The 25201-nt window shown below is 34.3% G+C and overlaps 1 protein-coding gene across 5 annotated transcripts in view; it reads left to right on the plus strand.

Moving 5' to 3' along the window:
• The window catches only part of PCDH7 (protocadherin 7), a 466821-nt gene that overhangs the window by 64808 nt on the left and 376812 nt on the right, over positions 1-25201 (plus strand). The window contains exon 2 of one of the 5 annotated variants that reach the window (XM_031943113.1): positions 98-4059. The exons of the other annotated variants lie outside the window; for them this stretch is intronic. Within the exon in view, the coding sequence (XP_031798973.1) occupies positions 98-175 (78 nt within the window). The 3' untranslated portion in view covers positions 176-4059. Of the gene's footprint in view, positions 1-97; positions 4060-25201 lie in introns of those variants that run through there. 5 annotated transcript variants of the gene reach the window in all.

A 25201-nucleotide genomic window follows, 5' to 3' on the forward strand; every position in this document is an offset into this window, starting at 1 on the left:
TTTTTGCCACAATGTGCAGTCCAAAATTTTGAGGTAGGATAGCAAAACCCTGCTCACATCCCGGTAAAGCAGACATATATTTTTGTATTTTTTATAGGTGGATTCAGTGCAGACCACGCAACCCTTTGGCCACATTGAGGAATCGTGTAATATGAATGTATGTGCTCGTAAGTGAAATATTTACGAAGTTCCAACTCTAATATGTGTTGGATCACATAGACGTGAACTTGACTTCTCTAGAAAGAAACCGATTCCCAAGGGGCAGAGCCGCAGTAGATGATTTAGAAGGAAGCTCATTTTGGAGGAAAATAAAACCAAACTTACTATATTACCTTTTTTTTTTTTTAATCAACAAAAAAGAATCCAGTTTTGCAACATATTAAAAAGCCTCAAACTGCCAACACTGGAAAAAAATAAAGCAGAAGGGATGTGAGAGGTTTTGCAAACTTACCAACAATCACAAGGAAAAAAAAAAAACAATCAGATGCTATCATCCTTAGGAGACTTTTGGGATCCATATTGTTCTAGCTATTTAAAAACTTGGAGATGAGTTTGGACGTGATTTCATTTGCACTGCTTCTACCAAGTGGATGTATTGAGTACACACCCCCTGAACTTGTGCTAGACCAACAAAGACCTTTATCTATACCTCAGCACTGAAATCTGAGAAAATCAGACTATTTCATCACTGTTTCACAAGTCACTAAAGGAAATTTCAGAACAAGCCAAGAAAAGTCATCACAAAAAAATGATTAAGGAGTTGGAGGACTTGGTCAATTGGAATCTTGTAACATGGTTCACTGGTGTTTCCAAGCAGACCATGGATTTGTATACTATAAATCTTAATATGTCTTAATGGTCATCTTGCATATCCCTAAGTTAACCAGACCATCAATTCAATAAATATACCAGGAAATTTCCTTACTATGTGGACACACACAGACATGCACATATATACATGTATGTTTATGTGTATGGAGAACAGTGACTTGAATGAAATGGCAGGAATATAGGGTAAGGGTTGCCACTTATCTAGGGCCTGCCTGATATTTGTTTTAGGAATAAGAAATGTCATATGCACATATATTGTATGTACGTGTTTGTAGATACAATATAAACACTAAGAATATGCATATATTTTATATGGTATGATAAATTCATATCATATGAGTATGATGATAGAATCTCTAATTGAATAAAATGGCCTTTTTTGTTTGTGGTTCTATGCACTTAATATAGGTAAAGGAAGTTGTTTAAAATGCATGCCAGAAAGCACTTTTTTGCATTACATTTCCCAAATCAGATAAAAACACTGTATAGATATAAATCCTACTTTTTTTGATATGTAGGTGAAAGAAGATATAATTTGAACTCTGTTATTTATATCTTGATTTGTTACCTCCAGTGTAAAGAGACTGAGTGAGTAAACTGGCCAGCTAGAGATTTCATTCATACCGTTTTTATTGCAACCCATAAAAGTAGAGTGTTTCTATAATTAATGGAGATTTTCCATATTCATTACTTAAAGATGATCTGCTCTAGCCATTTAAATTGGAAGAAAACCAGAGCCTAGAAGAAATTAGAGTGATTTGAAAAAAAGATAAGTCCATAAAAAGTAAAAAATTAGTTGAAATGTCTACAATATCTACAATATTCATATTGTAATTTTTCAGGATATTTATAGAAAATGTCAAAAATGTATATCATTGCTCTGACAGCTGATGGAAAAGGCTGGTGGAAATGTCTATATTCTGAACTAGATTTTTTTTTAAATTACCTTAGCTAAAAGAATATTTTGTTTCTATTTCCAAGTATTTCTGTTAATGTAATGTCATATAGAATTGTTAAAAAAAAAAAAAATTGATTGACTTTTCTGTAGCCATCTTGTGCCAAATTATTCATTTTGAAGCTATAGTATTCCATTGCTATTGTACATTAATTTTTGATAATTTTGTCTATTATGCCCAGAACTGAATTTTTGCCTTCTCTCCATGTGGTAATCAACTTAAATTGAAATTCCTACCTACGGTACTACAGGGATATTTTTGAATTTATGCTATTAAAATAAATTATCAACCTAGCAAAGTCTGTATGGTTCTATTGTATTATTTTTATGTGAGTAATATATGAAGATTTTAAATAAAAAAGTTCACCCCTTTATGGAATGCTTGTATTTTGTTCTAAGGTCTCTGTTTGGAAACATTCTGGAAATTAAAGTATGACCATTTTTGGTTGGTTTTAAGAGTGTGATTAATAATTAAAACAAGAAGGTAGAAAACTTATTTTTTAAGAATTAAAAAAGGAAACCTAGAAAGGACTCTTATAGAATAGGCACAATAAGAAAGGATAAAAATTTTGAATCAAAAGTTAAAGCTCTGGAATTCTGGTTTGTGTCTTTACTGGTGAGTTATAGAGCAATGCACAAATCACAACTGCTTTCCTCATCTAAAGATGAGCAGCTAAATTGAATTTAGATAATCTTTGTGGTCCCTTCTACTAAAAATCAAGATGTTTAGACATCTAATATATTTTGAATCAGATATTAGGAGGCAGCTAGGTGATATAGTTGATAGAATACTTGGCCTGGAATCGGAGCATTCTAATGTAGCTTGTTGAACTGATAGTTCTTATAACATGCAAAATGAGTCATTTTTTTTTTCATGCTTTTATTTCTTATTTTTTGATGGAATAAAAGTTCTGTAAATCTTAGTCCCAACAGGATATTTTACTGATTGCAGTAAAATGTCTATGAACTCTCAAGGAATGTGATATATTATGGCCGGTTAGATGTAACTGAGGGTCAACCTCAAATCCCAATTTACTTTAATTTTTAAAAGTATTTCTAGAAGTAGTCTGTTCCCTCAAAATCAAGGCAAGTTCAGCCAATACAGTAGACCTAATAGAGAAGAATCCTACTTGAAAGGATTAATCTTATGTTCAGAAAGCTGGGAAATTTAGGGAGATGCAATTCATGATGGGAATCTCAGTGCAAAGTCTTATTCCTCAAATATTCTATAATTCAAGTTTAATAAAACTGTGAGCAAGAATTTTTTAATATGTAAACTGCAAACAAAGAAGTAAATTAAAACAAAAAATCTCAAGAAATAGTACTTGTTCTCAAGTTGTTTATATTCTGCTGAGAATAGAAGAAGAGAATTTAACTAAAATGTGAGATTGAGAACTCTGTTAAGATGGCCCCAAATCCTGTTAAGATGGCCCCAAATCCTTACTTTTCCTTTTGATAAATAATTTAAAAAAAGCTTTTCATTAAGTTTTAACTGCAGCAGTGTGGGCTCCCTTCTATGTTAGGCCTTGAGAAAGATAAGCTTTGTTGGAGTTATGTTTTATTAAAACAAACAAATAAACCTGTAAACAGTTCCCACATGATTCTACATTCCTGATGAACCTTCATTTGGGTTGTTGTGGGTACACAACTTAAAAACAAATAAGCAAAAAATGCTCACTGCTTAAATTTATCTCATTTTATGCAACAATACTTGCTTTTGAAAAGGACTAAGACCTGACTGTAAACTTCAAATTAATGAAAAAGGAAAGATGTAGGAGAGTGTGAATCGTGGTGACTACAGAAATCTGGTTGCTTGGAAAACAGATCAGTTCATCACTAGATATTTTGTGAAAAATCCTTTAATAAACATTCACTTAAATGCATTGATATGCACTTAAGAAGCTCTAGAGTGGCTCCCTGGACTGTTTTCCAATCAGTTTTACTTTAAAGAAGATTTTATTTCTAATGAATACAGGTAAACTTGAAAGAATAAGGAGCTTTAGTCCTTCCATAATCTATTTTTAATGGTAGAAAGAAATACAATCCATGTAGTAAACTAGAGGATCAGTCTGAGTTATGCTTGGATTGTGACTGGATATGTACCTGAGGTTTAGCGATGGATTTAATTATGAACTGTTTTCATCTGAAATGGATAATCAGATTAAATAGCATCGTCAGAAGCCAGCTGTTGAATTTATGAACACAGGAAAGAAGAGAGAAAATGGGAAATTCAAAGGTTTATAAAGTAGTAGTTAAGTAGAAAGTTGGAAAAACATTTAAAAAAAAAAAAAACCATGAATAGTTTTGAATCGGGCATGTTATTAGATTGGTTCAAATAGGAAACTTTTTTCCCAATGGGTCTCCCTTTAACAATACAACTCATGTGTTACTGTTGGCTTTAAAATATTATTTCCAAATAATATATTGTATGTGTTTTTGAAACATAATTAGTAAGTTTTATGTTATCTAAGCACAAGCACTACTACTTCCAATAATTCTAATATAAAGGGGAAAACTAAGAGGTTAGAGTGGAGGGTTGTTTCATTGATAGAAACATACAGTTGCATCTATGTTTTATTTTTATTGTTCTCAAATGTATACATACTTAGGTAAAAGGTATCTCTTCTTGAAGACTGAGGAATATTTTAATAAACAATTTTAAAATTAAAAAAATTAAATTTGTACAATAAATTTTGGTTTTTGCCAGAAAAATAAATTAAATACAAAGAAATAAGAATTAATTATGCAAATATATGTACATAATCTTAAAGGAATTTTCTTTGTTTCTGCTTGGCTTTAGATCAACAGGTGAAGGACTCATAAATATGATGCATTGATCTCTCAGTAACAAACATAAAATGGAATGTATATTAGTGCAACTGGATTTTTGGATCTACTTTGTGATTTTGAGTATTTTACTATTATGTTGTGACTATTTATAAAGGGAGACTTTTTTGTGTTAACAAACAAAAGCCTTTGTGTAGGATCAAGATGGAAAATATCTCTTGACCATTTCAATGATCTTTATAATCAGTTATTTTTTTAAAATCGGTGTGGATCATCTACCAGTAGGTTGGCTTTACTTTTAAGGAACAGCACAAATAATAGTCACAATAATTCTAAAAATATTGGGCCATAAGAGTTTCATAAAGCCATCTGAAATTTTTTTCCTGAATTTTTTTGATAGTTCTAGTAGTTTAAAACACTGAAAGAAATAAAATGCTTTAAAGACATTGGCTAACATCCTCACATTTCTACAGGAAGCTATATTTTCCACTTTGATCATTGTGCAGGTATTGTTCATTTCCCTTGAGAAATGTGCATTTTGTGTAGCATAGTTGGTCTTCAGAGGAGTATCAAAAGTACCATTATTCTTCGCTTTTCTAAAAAAATTAAATGTGATATAGTCTGTATCAGGGGTTAATGTATGGATAACATTTAAAACTTAAGTCTGCATCATTATGTAATTCACAGATGTTTTATTATTCATAGTTCTATGTATTCATAGCTTTCTGAAGTCACTGTTTTGTAAAACTGAGGGAGAGTCTGTTTAAGTCTTTTGCTGGTCTTTTACCCTTCTGGGTTTCATTTTCTATTAATCCTCAATAACTGATACTCATGAAAACTTGGATAACTTACTGAACAGCTACATGCCTCAGTTTACTTAGCTATTCCTTCAAACTCTATGATCTTTTGATCTTTCCTGGCTAACTGAATGATTTCATAATTGGTCTTTTGGTTTCTAGTTTTTCTGCAGAATGAGATCTAATTAAACTCTATTTTACAGATTTCATCACGTCACTGGGTTCTGTCTGTATATACAGTGAGAGAGAACTTATCCCTCTCTGATATTTAGGTTTACAGATAATATGATAAGGGGAGTAAGATGGGAGAATGGTTGGAAATATGAAGGGATTATGTGGGACTGGGAGGGACATCAAGTTAGCAAGAAGAGCCAGGCTGAAACCAGAGGAAAGAAATCAGAAGGCTACTTATTTAGGAATTTCCACAAAGGATGCAGTAATGGGGATTCCCTTTCTAGGTGGCCATGACCATTTGATAAGGTAGAGAAGGAAATAAGGGGCTGCCACAGTCTCTTCAGTAATAGGCTTTTTTTTCCAGTTGCATGGATCTTTCCTTTGTTGTAACTATTGGAAACCTGAATATAGGGACAAGTGGCTGGGGCAGCCTCATAGTCTAATTGATTCAAGAGACACATATAAAGTGCTAAGTATGGATAGGGCATTTAGCTAGGTGTTGAGTATAAAAAAGCCCTCACATTTACATAGCACTTTGCATGTATCCGTTTCCATAGTACTCTAAGTATTGTTCCTTACAAGGAATACAGATGAGGAAACGGGGCCTGCTAAAGGTTGTGATTTACCCAAAGTGACAATGCTATTCTAAGGCATGATATGCAGGCTGGCCTTCCTGAATCTAAGTCTGGCAAGCTATTTACTCCACCATTCTTATAGGCTTCCAAAAAAGCCAAGTTTGTAATCTAATAGAGGGCGAAGATTAATGCAAGTTCAGTATAATGTGATAAAGGCTGAATAGGGATTTTTAAAAAAGGTGGAAAGGATATAACGGAAAGGAAAGAGATTATTCATGAAAGCCTTATATCTGACTTGAAGTGATTTCATCTCTAGCTTTCTGCCATGATCCCTATGGGTTGTCTCAATGTACACTACCCTCTTACCCTTGAACACAGCTGAGGGGATCAAGTAATCAGTCAATCAACAGTCATTTGTTAAATTCCTATTTTTTTCTAAACACTATACTTCATGTCTAGGTGTACAGGAACAAAAAAAAATAGTTCCTATCTTCCAAAAGCTTAGATTTGATTAAGGGAAACACGGTGTGTAAATAAAAACAAAATATATACAATAAATACAATTTTTTTTTTCTGGAGGTGGGGTGGGGTGGGGATGGAACTTGACTAGAACCTCAAAGGAAATTGAGGATTTTAAGAGACATAGATAAAGGGGGAATTTTTAACTGGGGAATTCTGAATTTTTAAATGGGGAAATTCTGGCAGAAAACCAGAGATAGGGGATGGATTGCTATGTGTAAGGAACAACAAAGAGACCAGTTTGGCAGGAAGGGAATAATGTGAGTAAACGTAGGGCGAGATCATGAAGGGCTTTTCCTGCCAAGTAAGGGATTAAAAAAAAATTATCATACAGTCAATAGAGAGACACTGAAGCTTTTTGGACAAAGAAATGACATGGTTAGGAATGTGACTTTGGCATCTGTGTAGAGGATAGTTTGGGGAGGGAAGAGCCTTGTGACAAGGGGACCAATTAGGAGATAATTGCAGTAGTCCAGGCAAGATGTGGAGGTAGCTGTGATAGGAATAGAAAGGAGACCGAAAGCAGATATTTTGTGAAGGTAGAAATTATCTAGCCATCCATCGGCTCATCCATCCATCTTCCAGTCTATCCACCAATGTATATCTGTAAATTCAAGTGAGGTCTTAAGTAAAGTATTGCAGGAACAACGTGGGTTTTATCATCGAGTTAATGGACTGCTTTTAACTTTGGGGAAGCATTGACGTGAAAGAATAAGTGCTTTTGAATTGAATAGAAGAAAGAGACAGACAGGAAAAGCCATACGGAATGATCATGGGCAGAAATCTTCTTGGGGGAAATTACTTAAAAATCTTTAAGTATTTATTTCATTGTTAAGCTCACGAGAATGATGCATTAAATATTTTCTCACTTTACATATCATTATTTCATTCTTTTACAACTATTGGGCATTTTAATTGTATATTTATGAATATAAACCTTTCACAAGCCATTCCCATGGATAGAATATTGATTTGTGTAGCTAATAATGTATTCACCTGTATATACCTTATGGGGCATAAATCATATAATTTCAGAAATCTCGGCATCAATGTGGGTTCCAAGGGAATCAGAAACAATCCTTTTGTGCAATTTAACCACAGACTAAGCTGTAAAGAGGAAGGAGCCTTTTTTCATACATGCCAATTAATTAGACTTTCATTGTTGTTATCCTCTAATCACTATTTGTGGTCATTGAGCTCCTTAACCTTGATTACTGCAACTAACTATGAGATGATGCATTTGGTCTCTGAAAGCAGATACTTGCTTAAATAATACAAGCAGAAAAAAAGATAGCTTCCACAAATTTTTTCTCAACTATTAGATTGTGAATTTAATATAATGTATATTTCAGGATCTAGCTGACCAAAACCGAGCCATTGTCTTACAAATATAAGGCATTAAACAAAAGATTGGGAATTTATTTTTGTTCTCATAAGATTCATCTATAACTTAGTAGATATGTCTTGAAGCATTTCCCAGGACTCAGAGAGGTATTGTCTTCTTGATTGTCTCACAACTAGGAGGCAATGGAACTAGGTTTTAAACATGGATCTTACTATCTCCTCTTTCCACTGTACCACATGGCCTTTAGTGGGGGAGATTTATTTGAAGGATGCTAAATTGGATAGCCAATAGGGTTGTCCTAGAACTTGGAAAGCAGAAGGAACAATTTCCATTAAAATGTTGGCAGATATATAACCTCATTGATGGCATGTTTTCTCAGTAAGAAGCAGGATAGATTGCAGTCTTCCATATTCCTTTCATCCTTTGTGATCTGTAAATTTTCCAAAGAAAATCTAACTAGTATTTAGGAAACCTTTTGCTGGTGATCTTAAATAGACCATTGCAGCTCCAAGGTTGTCTTCTGTGTTGTTGTGACGGGCACGTAGTAGTTGCTTAATACATATTTATTTATCGTTATCCTTTATTAGCTGTGTGGCTCTGGGCAAGTCACTTAACCATGTTTGCCTCAGTTTCCTTGTCCGTAAAATGAACTGGAGAAAGAAATGGCCAACCATTCCAGTATCTTAGCCAAGAAAACCTCAAATTGAGTCACGAAAAGTCAGACATGACTGAAAATGACTGAATAGAAAATCTCTTAGCCTTTATTCTTCCTACATTGTTCTGTGATTAGATTGCCTTCCTTTCTGTACATACCCATCTTGATAATAACTTTTACGCTGTTTCTCTTGAATACAAATCATCTTTGTTAATGTGCTGCAGCCTGATTGATTACTTGGCTGGGCCTATTTCCATTTCTCTTTAGATCACCTGACTTTTTTATCCTTTTGGGATTGTAGTGTTCCATGATTCACACCTAATACAACATCACTAGAAGAGTGGTATTAAAGAGACAGCCTTTATATTTATGGCAGCAACAGCTTGGACTCATTGAAACATCAGCAACATTATCCATATATTATATGATTCAAATTTATCTTGTCCTATTCAATTCTAGACCTAGAACATTGTTCATCTGTAACATTTGCCATAAATACAATGAATTTATAAACATATATATGGATGGTGCATATTAATTTATAAACAGATATACTCTCTCAAGGGGTTACCCATCAAATTACCCATGTTGTAATCTGGGCAATATTTATTTTTATCTAGTTTGATGCATGAATCTTTTTCAAGTAGCTATGAATTTCATCAAGGAAAATGTCCTATGCCATTTCTTTTGGAATATATACATATATAATATCTGTATATATACACATGCATACATATATTTATATGTATCCATCCATCTAATCTATCTCAGTATCTTTTGTGAACCATAAAGCAATATATAAATGTGAGATAATTTCATATACTTTCAGTAGTTCTCCATGAAATAATAAGGTATAAGAGTGTGTGTGTGTGTGTGTGTGTTTTGGAGTGACAGAGACTCTCTCTCTCTCTCTCTCTCTCTCTCTCTCTCTCTCTCTCTCTCTCTTTTCTTCTCTCTCTCTCTCTATGTGTGTTTGTACACACACTTTGAATGACACTAAGACTTGAGTCACTCATACATACATAGATATGTCCACTGGCTAATATATGCTAAGTGTTCTCTCCGATTTATCTCTAGACAAATGGTTTTGTTTCCTTAGTCTGGGTATCGGAGAGAAGTGAAGAGGTAGATAAGTAAACAGCATTATGTCTTGGTGCCTGGTGAGAAGGGGGCAGTAGCAGAAATCTGTAAGGAAATAAACAATTCAATGAATGTATGAACTCCCAGTAACGGTAGTTGTGACTGAGCACCCAACACTTCCCACTCTCGCTCCTCATGAGTTAAATAAAACTAGAACTTGGCATTGAAGTGTGGGAAGAGCACTCGTGACTCCTGACTATTATGGGGAGGCACTTTTGAGTGAATTCTTGACCTAAAATATTTATCTCTTTTTGTTTAATGTTTGTTTTGCAGAAAAAAAAATGGAAGCTACCTCAATAAGAAATGTTTTCTGCTTCTTTATCAGCATCAGAAACCCCAAAACTTCTTTAAGAAAAGCTCCTCAGAGACTCCTTTAGATTCCTTTCTTCAGGCTAGCTCAGGCACAGTTCCTAAAAGAAATATCTGGCTGATTTCCATCTGGCTTCCATCCTCTCTTATTTTCACAAAGATGTGTGGAATCTAGTTTTCTCTGCTGCTTCTGCATAAATTAAGTTTTCAGATCAACATACTCCCTCCGCCTTGCTTTTCTGTGTAAAGCGGTTACCTCTTGTTGCCGGAAAATAAATAAATAAACAGAACTCGATGCTCTAACCAGCAGAATGAAATGAAAACAAATTGCATTATTACAGGCTCACTAATTTCTAGTAACCTTGTGTATGCTTCAGAGTGGGAACATGCCTCGTGAAAGGTTCCAGGCTGTTATGGGAGGACTGTGTCTCTTACAGACAAATCATTAGAAAACTGTCAAAGCATATGTTGCTCTCACAAGTGCTTCTGGTTTTATTTTTTTCCCACATATGATGTAAAAAGATTCTCCTGGTGTTGAATGATGGAAAAACCTCCTGACTTGGGGTCTCCATCAATGACTAATTGCTATGCTGTGTCACCCAGTTTTAAAGCAAATAAAATATCCATCTGGTAAACCTATTAATTATAAGGGTCTTTTAAAATAAAATACAGAATTGAAAAATAGGCATGTTGCTATTGAAGAACTTGGGAAATTTGTGGGATAAAATCAAAATATTTTTCATTTTTCTCCTTCTTTCTATCCTCACAGACTCTCTGAGAGAACATGTACCTCATAAAATTTCTAAACCAAACTATATCCAGAATTCCTTTTCTAACTTTTCATCAAACTGTTCATCTATAAAAAGTGAAATGATTATTTCCAAATACAGCCTATTCCATTTTGTAATACTTCTCATTTTAAGTCATTTTATCTTTCACGAAGCCCAACTTTGCCTCTCTGTAATAACTTCAGCCATTGCTGCTTCTGCCATATTGGGCCAAGCAGAATCATTTTACTCCTTTTGTTTCTGGTTTAAACGACTTGAGTTGCCTTTTCCCCAGGCTAAATGCCCAACCTCCTTTTTGCTTAGCATCATATGCCAGGAGCTTGAGGTTCTTCATTATCCTAGTTCTTCCCTAGACACTCTTCATCTTACCAATTTACCCCTGCTAAAATGTGGTCCCTACACATGAACATTATTCTGTGTACGAGATTTGATAAAGGCTGAGTGATGATGACATGATCATCTTCTCTTTATATCTGGATATCTTTTTTTTTTTTAACAAAAGCTAAGGGTGCTCTAGCTTTTTTGGTTTCCATCTTGCTTGACTTATTTTAACTTGAATTCACTAAAATCCTCAGATCTTTTCCATCAAATTCCTATCTACTCCTTACTTTCCCATCTTGTACTAATGGGGTTGAATTTTTACCCAAGTCAAGAACTTTGCATTTGTCTCTAAAATTTCATCTTACAAGATTTGGGCGGATCATATTTATTTACTTTTTAAATAAAGCTTAGGACTCAGTCTGATAGCCACCCCTGCCAAATGGGGGGTCTTGGGCTTTGATAAAGATGTTTAAACTCTTATGAAGTGACTTTGAAACTCTAGTGAGTGCTCTTTGGATTTAGTTATTCAACCTTTTCTGAATCCATGAAATTTTAGTACCTAATCTAATTTTTCCTTATAATAATAAATAATAGCGATTACACAATACAAAAGTTTCAAAGCACTTTTCAAATATTATCACTTTAGATTTGTCATAAGAGTAGAATAAGAGATCAAAGCAATCAGGTAATTTGAACTTGCATCGTTACCGGAGCTTATTTTGATATAATCTTTTCTTGATGACATCTTTATTCATTATGATTGCTGCTTCCCATCTAGATGTCCATTTACCAGGCATTTAGTGATAGGAGATGGGAATTGATATTCCATCTGTGATATCATGGACATTGGGGATGTCCATGTAAGGAAATCGCCTCCACCAATGCAAGCCAGCACTTCCTCTGCAATTTTGAGTAGCAAAGAGTTTTGTAGAGCACTGAAAAGTTAAATGATTTGCCCACAGTCATGCAGCTGCCATGTGTAAGAGACATAACATGAATCTGGGTATTTCTGTCTCCAAGGCTTGTGTGTCCCTGGGCAAATCAGTTATTGTCAATGAGCCGTCATCTGTAAAGTGAAAGCGTTGTACGAGGCAGCCTCAAGATCCCTTCCAGCTCTAGAGCTGTATAATCCTATGACAAAGATATATTCTTGAACTAACATGAAGAATGTGTTTTTCAGGTGGTTTAAGGAGTTATTTCCAGTACAGGGGAGTAGATTAGCGACGGGAAGCTTTTGATTGTGTCTGTCCCTTTGCCATTACTCTTCACGAATCATTTGACTTTTTGAACCCTCAGTTTCCTTATTGAGAAAATGAGGAGAGAAATAAAATGAGGATTTGGGGATCATTCCTATGCAAACAAAGATGGGCAGCTGGGTGGTTCAGCGGCTAGAGTGCCAGATCTGGAGTCAGGAGGACTCGTCTTCCTCAGTTCTAATCTGGTCTCAGACATGAACTGGGTGAGTCACTAATTCTTTCTGCCTCAGTTTCCTCATCTGTAAAATTATCTGAGAAGGAAATGGCAAAACACTCCAGCTTCTTTGCCGAGAAAACCCCAAATGGGGTGACAGAGTTGGAAAAATTTTATTGATTGTTTTTCCATTTCAGCTCCAAATTGTTATTATTTGGATTCCTTGATGGAGATTGCAATGGCACATGTTAGCTCAGATTTAAGTCTGAGATACTATTTCTTATTCTGTAGCTTTTTAAAAATCAAAACATATATTTTGAGAAATATTTTTATGAAAAAATCATATTCATGTCTGAACTTTTCATTTTCTACAGTAGGTAGCAGGGTTCAAGATTAGGCTTATATGGGTTAATATCCTCAAGTGTTTTTATTGCTTAGTCATACTATTCTCGTATCTATTTGAGACACTTTAATGTCTGTGGCATTTAGAATACTTGGTAAACTACATCTTATTTTATTTTATTCTAACTTTAGGTCAAATCCAATATAGCCTCTACATTTCATGGCCTCTGCCCTCTCAGCAATTAATACTTTCTTTTTTTTGGCCATATTTTAAAATTCAGGTGATGAAGAGAAAGCTTTATCTCACTTCCTGTAAGAAAAAAAAACCATTAAATATATTTATCAATTTAATTTTAATTTATAAAGTACAGCACTAAATAATAGGCAGGCTGATTAACTTATTTCTTAAACTGAATAAACATGCACATATTAAATTCTCTAATTGTTGTAAATATAATTAAATCTTTAATTAGAAAATGACTGAAAATGCAGTAGTGACATAACTTGCAACATTATGAAGATTGAATGGGCTTCCCAAGAGTATTCATAAAGGGCATAGTTTGTATAGAGTAGAGCACTTAGTGGCTTGCCCTTTCTACTGATAATGAAGGCGTTGTGGGAAAATGGTTTATTCCCATCCTATGATATATTTGTAATTCTTATCGCTGAAAGTTGTGTGTGTGTGTGTGTGTGTGTGTATGTAGATGGAAATAGAGCAGAGTCTTATAAGAGAGTCAAAACAGAAAAGAGATTACCTCTAATGTTTTTTCCTCTTAGACTTGAGGGGGAGAGAGACCCATCAGTTATTTTTACTTGTACTCATGGAGTTGGTTTGTCTGTCTATATTGGCTTTTATTCTTCAGAATCTACTCTTCATCCATAAAAGAAAAAAAAAAAAAGGTGATGAGCATAGTTGATGCCATTAGAGTTAAAAAGGCTTCTTAAAGAACATCTAGTCCAAAACATTCATTTTATAGATGGGAAAACAGATTAAGTACTTTGATTGGTCGAACAGCTGGTGAGTAGCTGATCCAGGACTTGAATTTGGGTCTATTGCTCCAAATATAACCATCTGACTTCTGCTTGGGAAACGACTTTATGGCAAAGTTTAAGCTTCCATGCTTCTTACTGGGATTGATTTTTTTCTTTAACTAGAGCAAACTGGAGCCAGAAGACTTACAGTTAAAATCCTTCTTTAACATTTATTAGTTATGTAATCATAGAAAAGTCATTTGAGTTATCTAAACCTCCATTTTTTCATCTCAAAGATGGGAATTATAATACACATATCATGTATTCTCCCCCCAAGTTCTTTTGATTAAATTGTCTAATTTAGTACCTTGTAACCATACACATATAGACTACTCAAACAAATAGAAATAGAATGGAGCTTAATGATAGAAAATCTGAGTTTCAAGCTCGGCCTTTCCCCTCACTAGCTAGCTGTGTTATCCTAGGCAAGCTACTTCATACCTCTGAACCTTAATTTTCTCATCTGTAAAATGGTGACAGAGATATTTGTGTGATTTCTATCTTGTGATTTGGTTCAAAAAAGAGATTTATTTATAAACTTTAAAATGTAGCATGTGTCCCCTTATATCTCTCAGGGGTTAGATTAGCACATAATTCATAGCCTTTCTTCCTCCCATCTTTATAGTTTTCTTACACCTAACCCTCCCAGTAGGTACTCTTTGTTTTAGGGACACCGGCTTCTGGATATTTTACCAACAACTTGCTCCAGGCATTTTCTCTGGCAGTCTGTTATGCTTGAAATGCTTTCTCTCTTCCACTTTGACTACTGGCCTTCTTGGTTTCCTTTAAGCATTAACTCAAATCCCACTCAAAACCCAAAAGCCACCTATTGGAAGGCTTTCTTAACCCATCTTAGTTCCCCACTTTCCCACTTTTAACTATTCTCTATTCTGTATGTAGCTGTTTATGTAAATATTTGTTGGCAGGTTGACTTCCTGGTAGATTGAGGACAGGGATTATCTTTTGCCTCTTTGTATCCCCCAGTGCTTAGTACTATACCTGGTACATGATAGGTGTATAATAAATGTTTCTTGAATTGAAAGGAATATTCTTTTGTATAAATGAGTAAAAATCAGTGAGTTAGCATCCATATTGACATAATGATAAACAATGACATTTTCTTCTAAATTAATTTTGACTGTTTAGTTAAAATATTAGACAAGAATAATTTCTGTAAGCTGTGGCAACAACCATTGATCTATCTCATTTACCTACTTAAATATATTTATATTTACCTATATATTCTATATATTTATATTTACCTTATGTAAGTATAGGTATATAAGTTTTTAAGTATAATATGACTTATTAATGTGTTAATGTTAAATATATATATATGCACATATACACCTCTCTATTAAGGAATAAATGAATGAAAAAGGGCTTAGTAGGTGCTAATCACTTAGGAAGCAAACAGAGAAAGTAGACAGGTATTATTAAGGTATCTTCACTTTTATTGAAGAACAAATCAAAAAAGGTTCAGCTGAAGCATGGATAGATGCAAAGGTCTAGAAATGAGGCAGCAGATGGGAAGGCTCAGAATTGCCTTGGATATAGTAGCATGTCTGACTTGATCACCAGGGAATCTGGAGGGAACAGCACCTCTCCATTGGGAAAGAGAATGAGAGTTTAAGGGTCACATGATAGTCACAAGACAGAAGTCTTGGTTTCTTCTGATACAGGTTTAAATTGGAGGCAGGAGAAGGAATCGGTCGGTCTCAAGGCCGGGAGGAAAACAAAGAGGTGGTCAAAGTTGGGAAAATTGTCAATAGAATCTTTGGGACCTAGTATTAGGGAATAGAAAGGTAGCTCTACTTTATACCAGCTTCAATTTATTAACTCATAAGGTTTAAAATTAAAATGCATTATTTAAATTTACTTTTCCTATTTACATACAAATATAATTTACTGATACATATTTTAATATATATACATATATTTAATACAAATATAGTAGTCAATACAATGTTAGTTTATATATTTTGAAAGGAATAAGTATGCATTGTCATTATCAAAGGCAAAAAATAATTTAATCTAATTTGTTTTGAAAAATGTATTTGATCACATTGTTGCTAATTTTCCTTCAGTTTTTCTTCTGCATCACATCCAGAGAAAAATCTTTCACTATAAGAGTTTCCATTATTTTTTCATTTAAGTACAATTTCCTTTAGTTCATTTTATTTTTCCTTGCATTTTTTCCCCCTGTGTGATATACAATACCTTTATATCCTTTCTGTTCTACAAATTGTTGTACAATGGCATTTTCCACCCACCCTGGCCTCTTGACTAAAAAGAATCTTTCCTTTTGTATATATTGGGATTTTCCTCTAAGTCATTATGCACTCTTATACAGTCGACCTTCTTTCCAGGTTATTTCTATGCTGAATCATTATATATTTACATTTATTCTGTATAGCTTCAGATAGCAGGATTTAGACCAATAGGTAGAAATGGCAAGGTAACACATTTCAGTTCAGTGTAAAGAGAAACTTATAATAAATTTGTCAGAAAATATAATGAATGATTTCATGAGGTCATGAGACTGCTAGTAAAGGAATTCATCCTTGAGGTGGAAGGTCTCAAGTTCTTTAAAACCTTGGATTCTACAAGTTTTTTGAAAAGACCATTACATTAAAAAAAATACGGTGATAAATTGTAATTTGCAGGTAATTAGTTCAGAGTGGGAAATGTAATGGAGTGACAATCTTGCTGAGGAAATGAGGTGGCCTTTAAATTTCAAGTTAAGTTTAAACATTTTAGGTTCTTATTAAATTATTATTAATTGGTTGTTAATTGATTCAGTCACCTATATATGTTTGTTGTTGTTTTGAATCAAATGTAACTCATTGATATCAGTCAACAAGCATTTATTAGTCACCTACTGTGTCCCAGGCGCTGTGATAAGTGTTGGGAATACAAAGGAGAATTAAAGACAATCCCAGCTCTCATGAAGACTACAATCTAGAGGGAGATACAACATGCAAACATCTATGTACAAACAAAGAAGATATAAAAATATAAATTGGAATTAACCTACTGAGAAATTAACCTACTAGACAGAAATTAAAAGGGCTTGGGAATGCTTCTTGGAAATGGTGAGATTTTAGTTCAGATTTAAAGGAAGTGAGAAAAGTTAGGAAATAGAAATAAGAAGGTCAGGGAGAGAGTTTTAGGTAAGAGGTGCGGCAAGTAAAAATGCTCAACTCTGCATTTTTGTGAATAAATATCGAGTTGCTTTGTCTTTCATTCAACATATATTAAAAAAAATTCATGGAAGAACCAAAAAACATAAAAAATATAATGAAAAAGCTTTCCTTTTGGACTCAGAGTTTGCATTCTAATAGAACATAAACTCCTTGAGGTCAAGGACTATTTAATTTTTGACCTACGTGTCCCAGGGTAAAATTGTATAACATTTAAACAGATGTTTCATTAAATTTAATATGAAACATGTTGGCAAATACTGTAGCTTTAGAACTGGAAGACATCTTAGAGATCATGGAATTGAACCTCCTCATTTCATAGATGGTAAAATTAAGGTCTAGAGCAGTACTGTACAGTGGTTTGCCCAAGATTATACAGGAAATATCAAAGACAGGCCTGTAAAGAATAAAAATTCACTGTAATTTTGTTTTTGTAGACAGGAATTTCATATATATTCCTAGCCCAAATCTGAGTCAATTTATCCTCTAAAATGCTGAATTATAAGTAATTCTCGCCTATAAGACAATTTCACAGCAAGGAACCCCTAGGGCATCAATAAAGGGAAGTTTTAGTGTGTAGGCTAAAATAAAAACCACATAATATTACCATATTTTATATGTCAATCATTTTTGTTTTGTTCTTCCTCTTAAATATTTATTTCAATATATTACAGAAAAGTCCAACAAAATTCATCAATTAAATATAATCAAATGCATGTCAAAAACGGTTTAAAGAAATACTTTCAAATTGTCAATCTCTCTCAAGTTTGTGTAAAATGTTGTTGTTCTGGACAAGTAAGGTTTCAAGATAGGTTTTTGCTACTAAAAAATCCTAAAATACTCTCCTGCAGTGATTGATTTTGTAAGGAAACATTTAAAGAGGAATTTAAATGTAAAAGGCGCAATTTGAAACACATTTTCATATGTCAAGTTTTGACAATGACCTTTTAAAACAAGTAAGCAAGGAATTTCCTGTCTAACCATTACTTAAAAATTAACTGTGTATTATACTTATCTTGCTATAAAATTATGCTTTGTTTTGCAGTAGAATTTACTTTTATTACTATGAAGTTTTAATGATTTTTGTAAGATTAGTCTTATCCAGATGGTTTGTTTTTCTTTTTTTCCCATGGAAGAGAGAAATTGGATTTTCTGTTCTATTCTGTGAGTTGATTCCTTCCCTCTCTCCCTCTCTCTTTCTCCCCCTACCTCTCTGTGTCTCTATCTCTCCGTGTGTGTCTCGGTGTCTGTGTCTCTCCGTTTATACACACAGATAGATATAGATAATATTACTTTTGCTTTATACTTTGTAAACTTTATGCTGAGTAACTATTTTGGAGGCTGAATTTTTCTGTCAATTGAAGATGAACATCTTTGAATTTAGATAGAAATAAAAACAGGGAGAATTCATAAAGTTTTCCGCTAGGATTCCCTTTACTTTATTTCTATTGAAGATGTAGAACCTCTCTCTGGTCATTATGACCATCAGATGCAGTCTCAGATAACTGTATCAAGCTTAAAAAAATTAAGAATCCTTAGACAATAAATGCTAAGAAAATTGTCAGTGCCTCAGACATTGCCTGCTAGGCCATGCTAATTATATTAAGCTGGTCACCACCAATTTCTAGGCAATAAAAATTGTGTGCTTTTCTTTTCTTTTTAATAAAGCTATTTAATTTTCAAAACATAAGCATGATAATTTTTCAACATTAACCCTTGCAAAACCTTGTGTTCTGATTCCCCCTTCCCCTCTCCCGTAGATGGAAAGTAATCCAATATATATTAAACATGGTAAAAATATATATTAAATCCAGTATATGCACACATATTTATACAATCATTTTGCTGCACAAAAAAAAAAATCAGAAAGGAAAAACTATAAAATGCAGGCAAACAACAACAAAAGAGTGAAAATGCTATGCTGTGATCCACATTCACTTCCCACAGTTCTCTCTCTGGGTGTAGATGGCTCTCTTCATCACAAGGTCACTGAAACTGATCCCAATCATCCCCTTGTTGAAAAGAGCCACATCCGTCAGAATTGATCATCATCTAATCTTGTTGTTGCCGTGTACAGTATGATCTCCTGATTCTGCTCATTTCACTTAGCATCAGTTTATGTAAGTCTCTCCAGGCTTCTCTGAGATTATCCTGTTGGTCATTTCTTATAGAACAATAATATTTCATAACAATATGTGCTTTTTCAAATGAGAATATTTAATTCTAATAATTAGATATCCAAATGAATGACTAGGAAGATATTTAGCAATGTGAACTTTTCATCTTGCTCTTGCTATGATCAGTGAGCCATAAAGTATTTGCAAATTTTGTTGGGAGTATTTTTAGAGCCCTAAATCAATTAATAAAAGAAAAATAATGTTTTTATCATTATTTAAAGCTTACATTATTTAGTTTTCCTAATATTCTGATATTTAAATTATTTTTAAAAGTACTTTAGTAATTCAATGTGTGTAAAGGACAAAAATTAGTCAGCAGAAGCTTATAAAATTGGGGCATCTGGGTGGTGTAGTAGATAAGAGTACTGACTGAAATTGGGAGGAACTGAGTTCAAGTTTGGCTTCAGACATTTACTAGATATGTCACTCTGAGTAAATCATTTAACCCTAATTGCCTCCCCAAACAACCCTGCCCCCCAAAAAAAGAAAGAAAGAAAGAAAACAACTTACAAATTATGAAAAAATGATTTGGCTTCCTAAGTAAATTGTTCTCCATAGCACTAAAATTTTCATTTATGAACAACTTTCATTTAATAGATACAGAAAAGGACATAAAGAAAGAAGGTACAAGAAGACAGTTTGAAAAGAATAAATTAGGAAATATCTTTAAGTTTGGAAATGTCTTTAAGTTTGTAGATATCTACCTCAGCCATATTATTGTTGTTGTTTTTTTCTCCCTCCATTTTGAGAATGCTGATCAGGTATAAAATCACATATTTGCAGATGTGTGGAACTTATAAGAATAGAGATTGAAATGTAGGCTCTTTTAAGTTGTTATAAACTACATCTGGTGACAGATATTTTCCAGTATCCTATCTAGTATGTTGAAGCTTAGTGGATTTGATGAACTCTTGGTTCTTTCAACTTCTCTGGCTTTTAAGTGAAGATATTACTTGAAAATATGTGGTAGAGTAGAAAGAGACTTGGATGTTGACGTGGAATAACTGATTTTAATCCCACCAGCTCTGCCATTTTCTCATACTCAAGTTCTGTATGACAAATGTATCATGGCTATCAAGTTTTCTGAGACTAACCGTCCTCATTTGTGAAATGGGGGAGTGAAATCTTCATTATCTACTGGGCTGTCATGAAGAGAATGCCTTATACCCCATATACTCTGTGTAAAGGTGAACTATTAGGTACAGTTCATAGAGAGGCTTCTAGGACCAATGAAGAATAGAAACTGACTTGTAATCTCATTGCCACACTAAATTGTCAGATAAAGAAACTCATCCTACCAGAATAGTCCAGCATCTCTGCAGCTTAAGAGTCTTGTTGCCTGAACTACGAGATGACTAGAGTCACACAGTTAAAATCTGTTAAAATGTGGAACTGGGAGCTAGGTTACTCTGGCTTTGTGAACACTTCCCTATCCACCTGATCATACTGAATCTCAAGACCATTGTGACAGTAAACCTAATTCTTCTCTTCCTTTCTAAACCTTTTATTCAGTCATTTCTAAAGCCCCATTTGGGATTTTCTGGGCAAAGATCCTAGAGTGGTTTGTGATTTCCTTTTCTAACTTAGTATACAGATGAGGAAACTGAGGCACCAGAATTAAGCTTTCTTATATGGCAATTAAGCTTTCTATGGTCATACAACTAGTAAATATCTGAGGACAGATTTGGACCTAGGAAGTAGAATCTTTCTGATTCTAGACATTGTGCTCTCTATCCACTGTGCCACCTAGATAGATTAGTTAGCCTGTAGTTAGAGGTTAACTTTTGTGTGCACAAGGGAGCTTTTCTCTGAGGAATTCACTGTTTTTTTCTTTTTGCAAAGAACAACATGCTTCTGTGAATCTCCTGGAAGTCACACATCTCTACTTACCATCTAGAATGTAAATTCTTAATCTAAGGTTCATGTATTACCAAATGGTCTGGGTCTGGGAATATGATTTTTGAATTCACCAATCTCTCAGATCTAACCTTGCTTTTATTTGTAATTAAAACAACAACAATAATTTCTACTATATTATCTTGAAAAGGGCTCTACTAGACTTCCAAAGTGGATCATGATACAAAAATAGGCTACAAACTTCTCATCTAGTGACCTTTTGAAAGCCTAGATGAGAAAAGAAGTTGAGGGACCTACTTGAACTTCTAAAAATCTACTCCAAGAGTTATAATTATTACCAGTGGTGCTCCAAGAGTAATAGTACTTACAAAGTCTAGTCCCCCTACTTTATTCATTAGGCCAAAAGATCTCAGATGGGAGAAAGTCTTTAAAAGTGAAGTCTGTCTTTCATCCCATAAACTCCTAAGAGGGAGTTGGAGAGACGTATGATCTGAGTTATGAAGATTTCCAAAGTACAAGTTGACTCAGCTACAACAGTATTGAGCCAAGTGTCACTGAGCCTTCTGTCAAGGCAACCTGCCCTGTGTATTCCAGGAGTCAGGCCAAAATTCCCTATCCTGACTTGGGCTGGAGGAAGGCGTCGATTTGGCAGGTAATCCTTGATATTCCCCAGAACTTCACTGGAAAACATTTTTCTTTAGTGTGGTCAGAGGAATACGGGAGGGATGATGTTACCGGGGAAGCTCTTGTTTCCTATGGCTGTTCTCGCATTAAAGATGTCATTTGCCCTAATGTTTCTCCAACCTAGTAGAGAATTGCTATGATTTAAAAGCATTATTTGAAGACTGTATTTAGCAATATTTTTTTTTAGTTCTCTGGGGATCTGATCATGTTTGGGTGGATTGTGTGATTAATTAAGTGCAGATGGCTCTGTGCTTGTACAAGAATTTTACATTGTTAGGGGAAATTGAATAGATAAAGCAAAAATAGACTTCTTTGCTGTTTTGCTAAGGACATGTTAAATGATTCATCTTCAGATTGTCTGCCCCTGCCATTAAATTGATGGGGGTGTTATGTTATGATAGTTCCTCATATAATTAACTTTGGGTTGAATATGAGATCACTTATTTGGTGAACACTTGCTCAGATGACTTTTAACGTGTAGAACTTCACAGAGGGAAGTTAACAGTGATTGAAGGCAACATAGCCCTGACAGAATCTCTTCTTTAAAAAGCTTAATCTTGGGGAAAATCTCCTAAAGTGTTATGACTCTGAGTCCCCTCCTGCGTTCTTTTGTTTAGTCTCAAATCCAAATGCCAGCTTTGGGTAAGGCTTAGTGCTAATGGAATAAACATTAATCAAAGAAATCCAATATGATCATGTTTTATTTTAAGGAAACTCTAAGGGTGCTTTGGGGAAACTTGAGCTTTATAGCAACACACACAAGCAAAACCAAAGAAAAACATTATGCAGAACATCTAAAAATATTTGCCTCTCCAGTGCTCCTAATATTTAGCAACATCTTAAATTTCAATCAGAAATTCAAAATTTCAGATTGGAAGTGGGGTTTGGCTTTTTCCCTGCTTTATCCATTTATTCATTCAACTATCATATATTAAGTGATTACCAAGTGTCCTTGTTGTGACACCATGTTAGGAAGTTTTACTTTTATCTTTCTACTCAAGGAACTTATAAGTTGGACAATACCTCTCTATATAGATTAATTAAAAATATCTAAAAAGAGACTTCTCAAAACCCCTTTAAGGCTGTGCCTTTTCTCTAATGCTTATCTCCAATTTACCTTGTTTGTACATAATTTCTTTGCATATTGTCTTCCTTATTAAACTGATCTCCTTTAGAACAGGGGCTTTTGTTTGATTTTTCTTTTTCTTTGTATCTGCAGTGCTTGGAACACAGTAAGTGCTTTAATAAATGCTTATTACCTGATTTCAGGAGGAGAAGACATTGAGAATGAAGGAGATGGAATTATGAAATTTTAATTCAGAAGTAACACTTTGAGCTGACTTTTAAAGGAAGGACAGTGGTAGTGAGGAGGAAGGGCCTTTGGACATTTGAATGGTCTGTGCAAAAGTCTGGGATGGAGATGGAAGGATGTATGCTTGGTGCTTGCTTCAACTGCATATAACACCTGTGCCTAGCTTCAGCCAGAAAGCACTATTCAGCCCATTCTTTTGCCAGCCACCACTCAGGTAGGCAGGTACTCTAAGGCAGGTTCCTTTTCTAGTTCTGGAACCACAGTCTTTAGTTTGCTAGAACAGTTTGTCAACCTACTCACACAAAGCCTCTATTGATAATTCTTGTAATTTTTCTTTTTTCTTTCTTTCTTTTCTTTTCTTTTTCTATTCTTTTTTTTTTTTTGCTGAGGCAATTGGGGTTAAGTGACTTGCCCAGAGTCACACAGCTAGAAAGTGTTAAGTGTCCGAGGTCAGATTTGAACTCGGGTCCTCCTGACTTTAGAGCTGATGCTCTATCCACTGCATCATGTAGCTGCCCCAGTTCTTGCAACTTTTCAAACCAAGATGGTATTCCTTGGATATCACTCTTCTGAATATGTTATCAATCCCTATTAGAGTATAGATTCCTTGAGACCAGGAACTCTTTTGTTTTTGTATTTATATTTCCAAAACTTAGCACAGTGCTTGACATAAAGTGAGTTCTTAATGATTTTTTTTTACTGTCATTTATTTTTCTTTTGTTTATTGTATATGTAGACTCTCATGTAGATATTCATAGCAGGATTGTATAGTCAAGAAGAATCTAAATGGGAGTCACAGAGTCAGACAGGACTGAAAACACGAACAAGAACAGGGCAGGAAAGAGAACGTTATGTGAAATAAACGCTGAAATATATGTTGGAGCCAGATTGTAAAAAAGCTTTAAATAGCTCTAACTTTAGATGGCTCAATGGTGTGACATAATTTACTTCTAGGAATCAAATGGCACCAAACACAGAGATTTGGACCCTTTAAAAACAGCATTTATTATGCAAAAGGCATAATCAAATAAAATACATTTCTGTGAATGAATTAGGTGCCTTTGAAAAGGAACTCTGCTAAGGCAGTCCACACCTGTGCTATTTTTGTTTTTCACACATTAGATTAAGATATTCTTACTGGGAGTAGATTCTGTTGAAAACTCCCAGGAGTATTTGGAAAGGTGGCACATGATCTGTCTTTTAAAAAAGATTTATTTTTTTATATAACCTTTAAAAGATCATAACTCACATTACTTCCCCAACAACATGTTTCTTTACCTGCAAACTGAATATTTGGTTATTACTTTAGTCCTGATAGATTAATGTTGTTGTTCAGTTCAGTCGTGACCAACTCTTTGTGATCCCATTTGGGGTTTTCTAGGCCATTTCCTTCTCCAACTCATTTTACATTCGAGGAATGGAAGCAAACAGGATTCAGTAACTTGCCCAGGATCACACTAGTAAGTTTCTGAGGTCAAATTTGAAATCATAGACGATGTCTTCCTGATCCAACACTCTATCCATTATACCACCTAGCTGTCCATGATAGATTAATATAAATAACAAATGATTCAAAGATTACAAATGATGCCTAAGTCAGCTTGGAAATGTGATTCTTTCAGACTGGGAATATTCTTTTCATAGAAAGATACAATTGTGTGGTACAAAAGCAAAACCATTGTGAAGTTAATAATACCAACTTCTTGAATGAAGGAGGTTCAAGAATCCAAAGCTAGTGGACCCTTCTCAGTGACTCCCAATGATTTGTTCAATATTTTAAGGGCAGTTAAAGGTTTTCTTCCCAACAGTCATGCCAGTGGGTTCTTTCTTAGTAATGTTCCCATTATAGGGAATAGGAAACTGAAGTTCTGAGATTTTAAATGACTTGCTTGTGATCCTGCTGTCACTGTCAGAGGCCAGATTCAACCCCAACTTACCCAACCTTAGTTCCATTTCGTGTGCCATTATAACACACAATTTGTTAGTAT

Source organism: Sarcophilus harrisii, chromosome 6 (genome assembly GCF_902635505.1).
Source record: "Sarcophilus harrisii chromosome 6, mSarHar1.11, whole genome shotgun sequence".
NCBI lineage: Eukaryota > Metazoa > Chordata > Mammalia > Dasyuromorphia > Dasyuridae > Sarcophilus > Sarcophilus harrisii.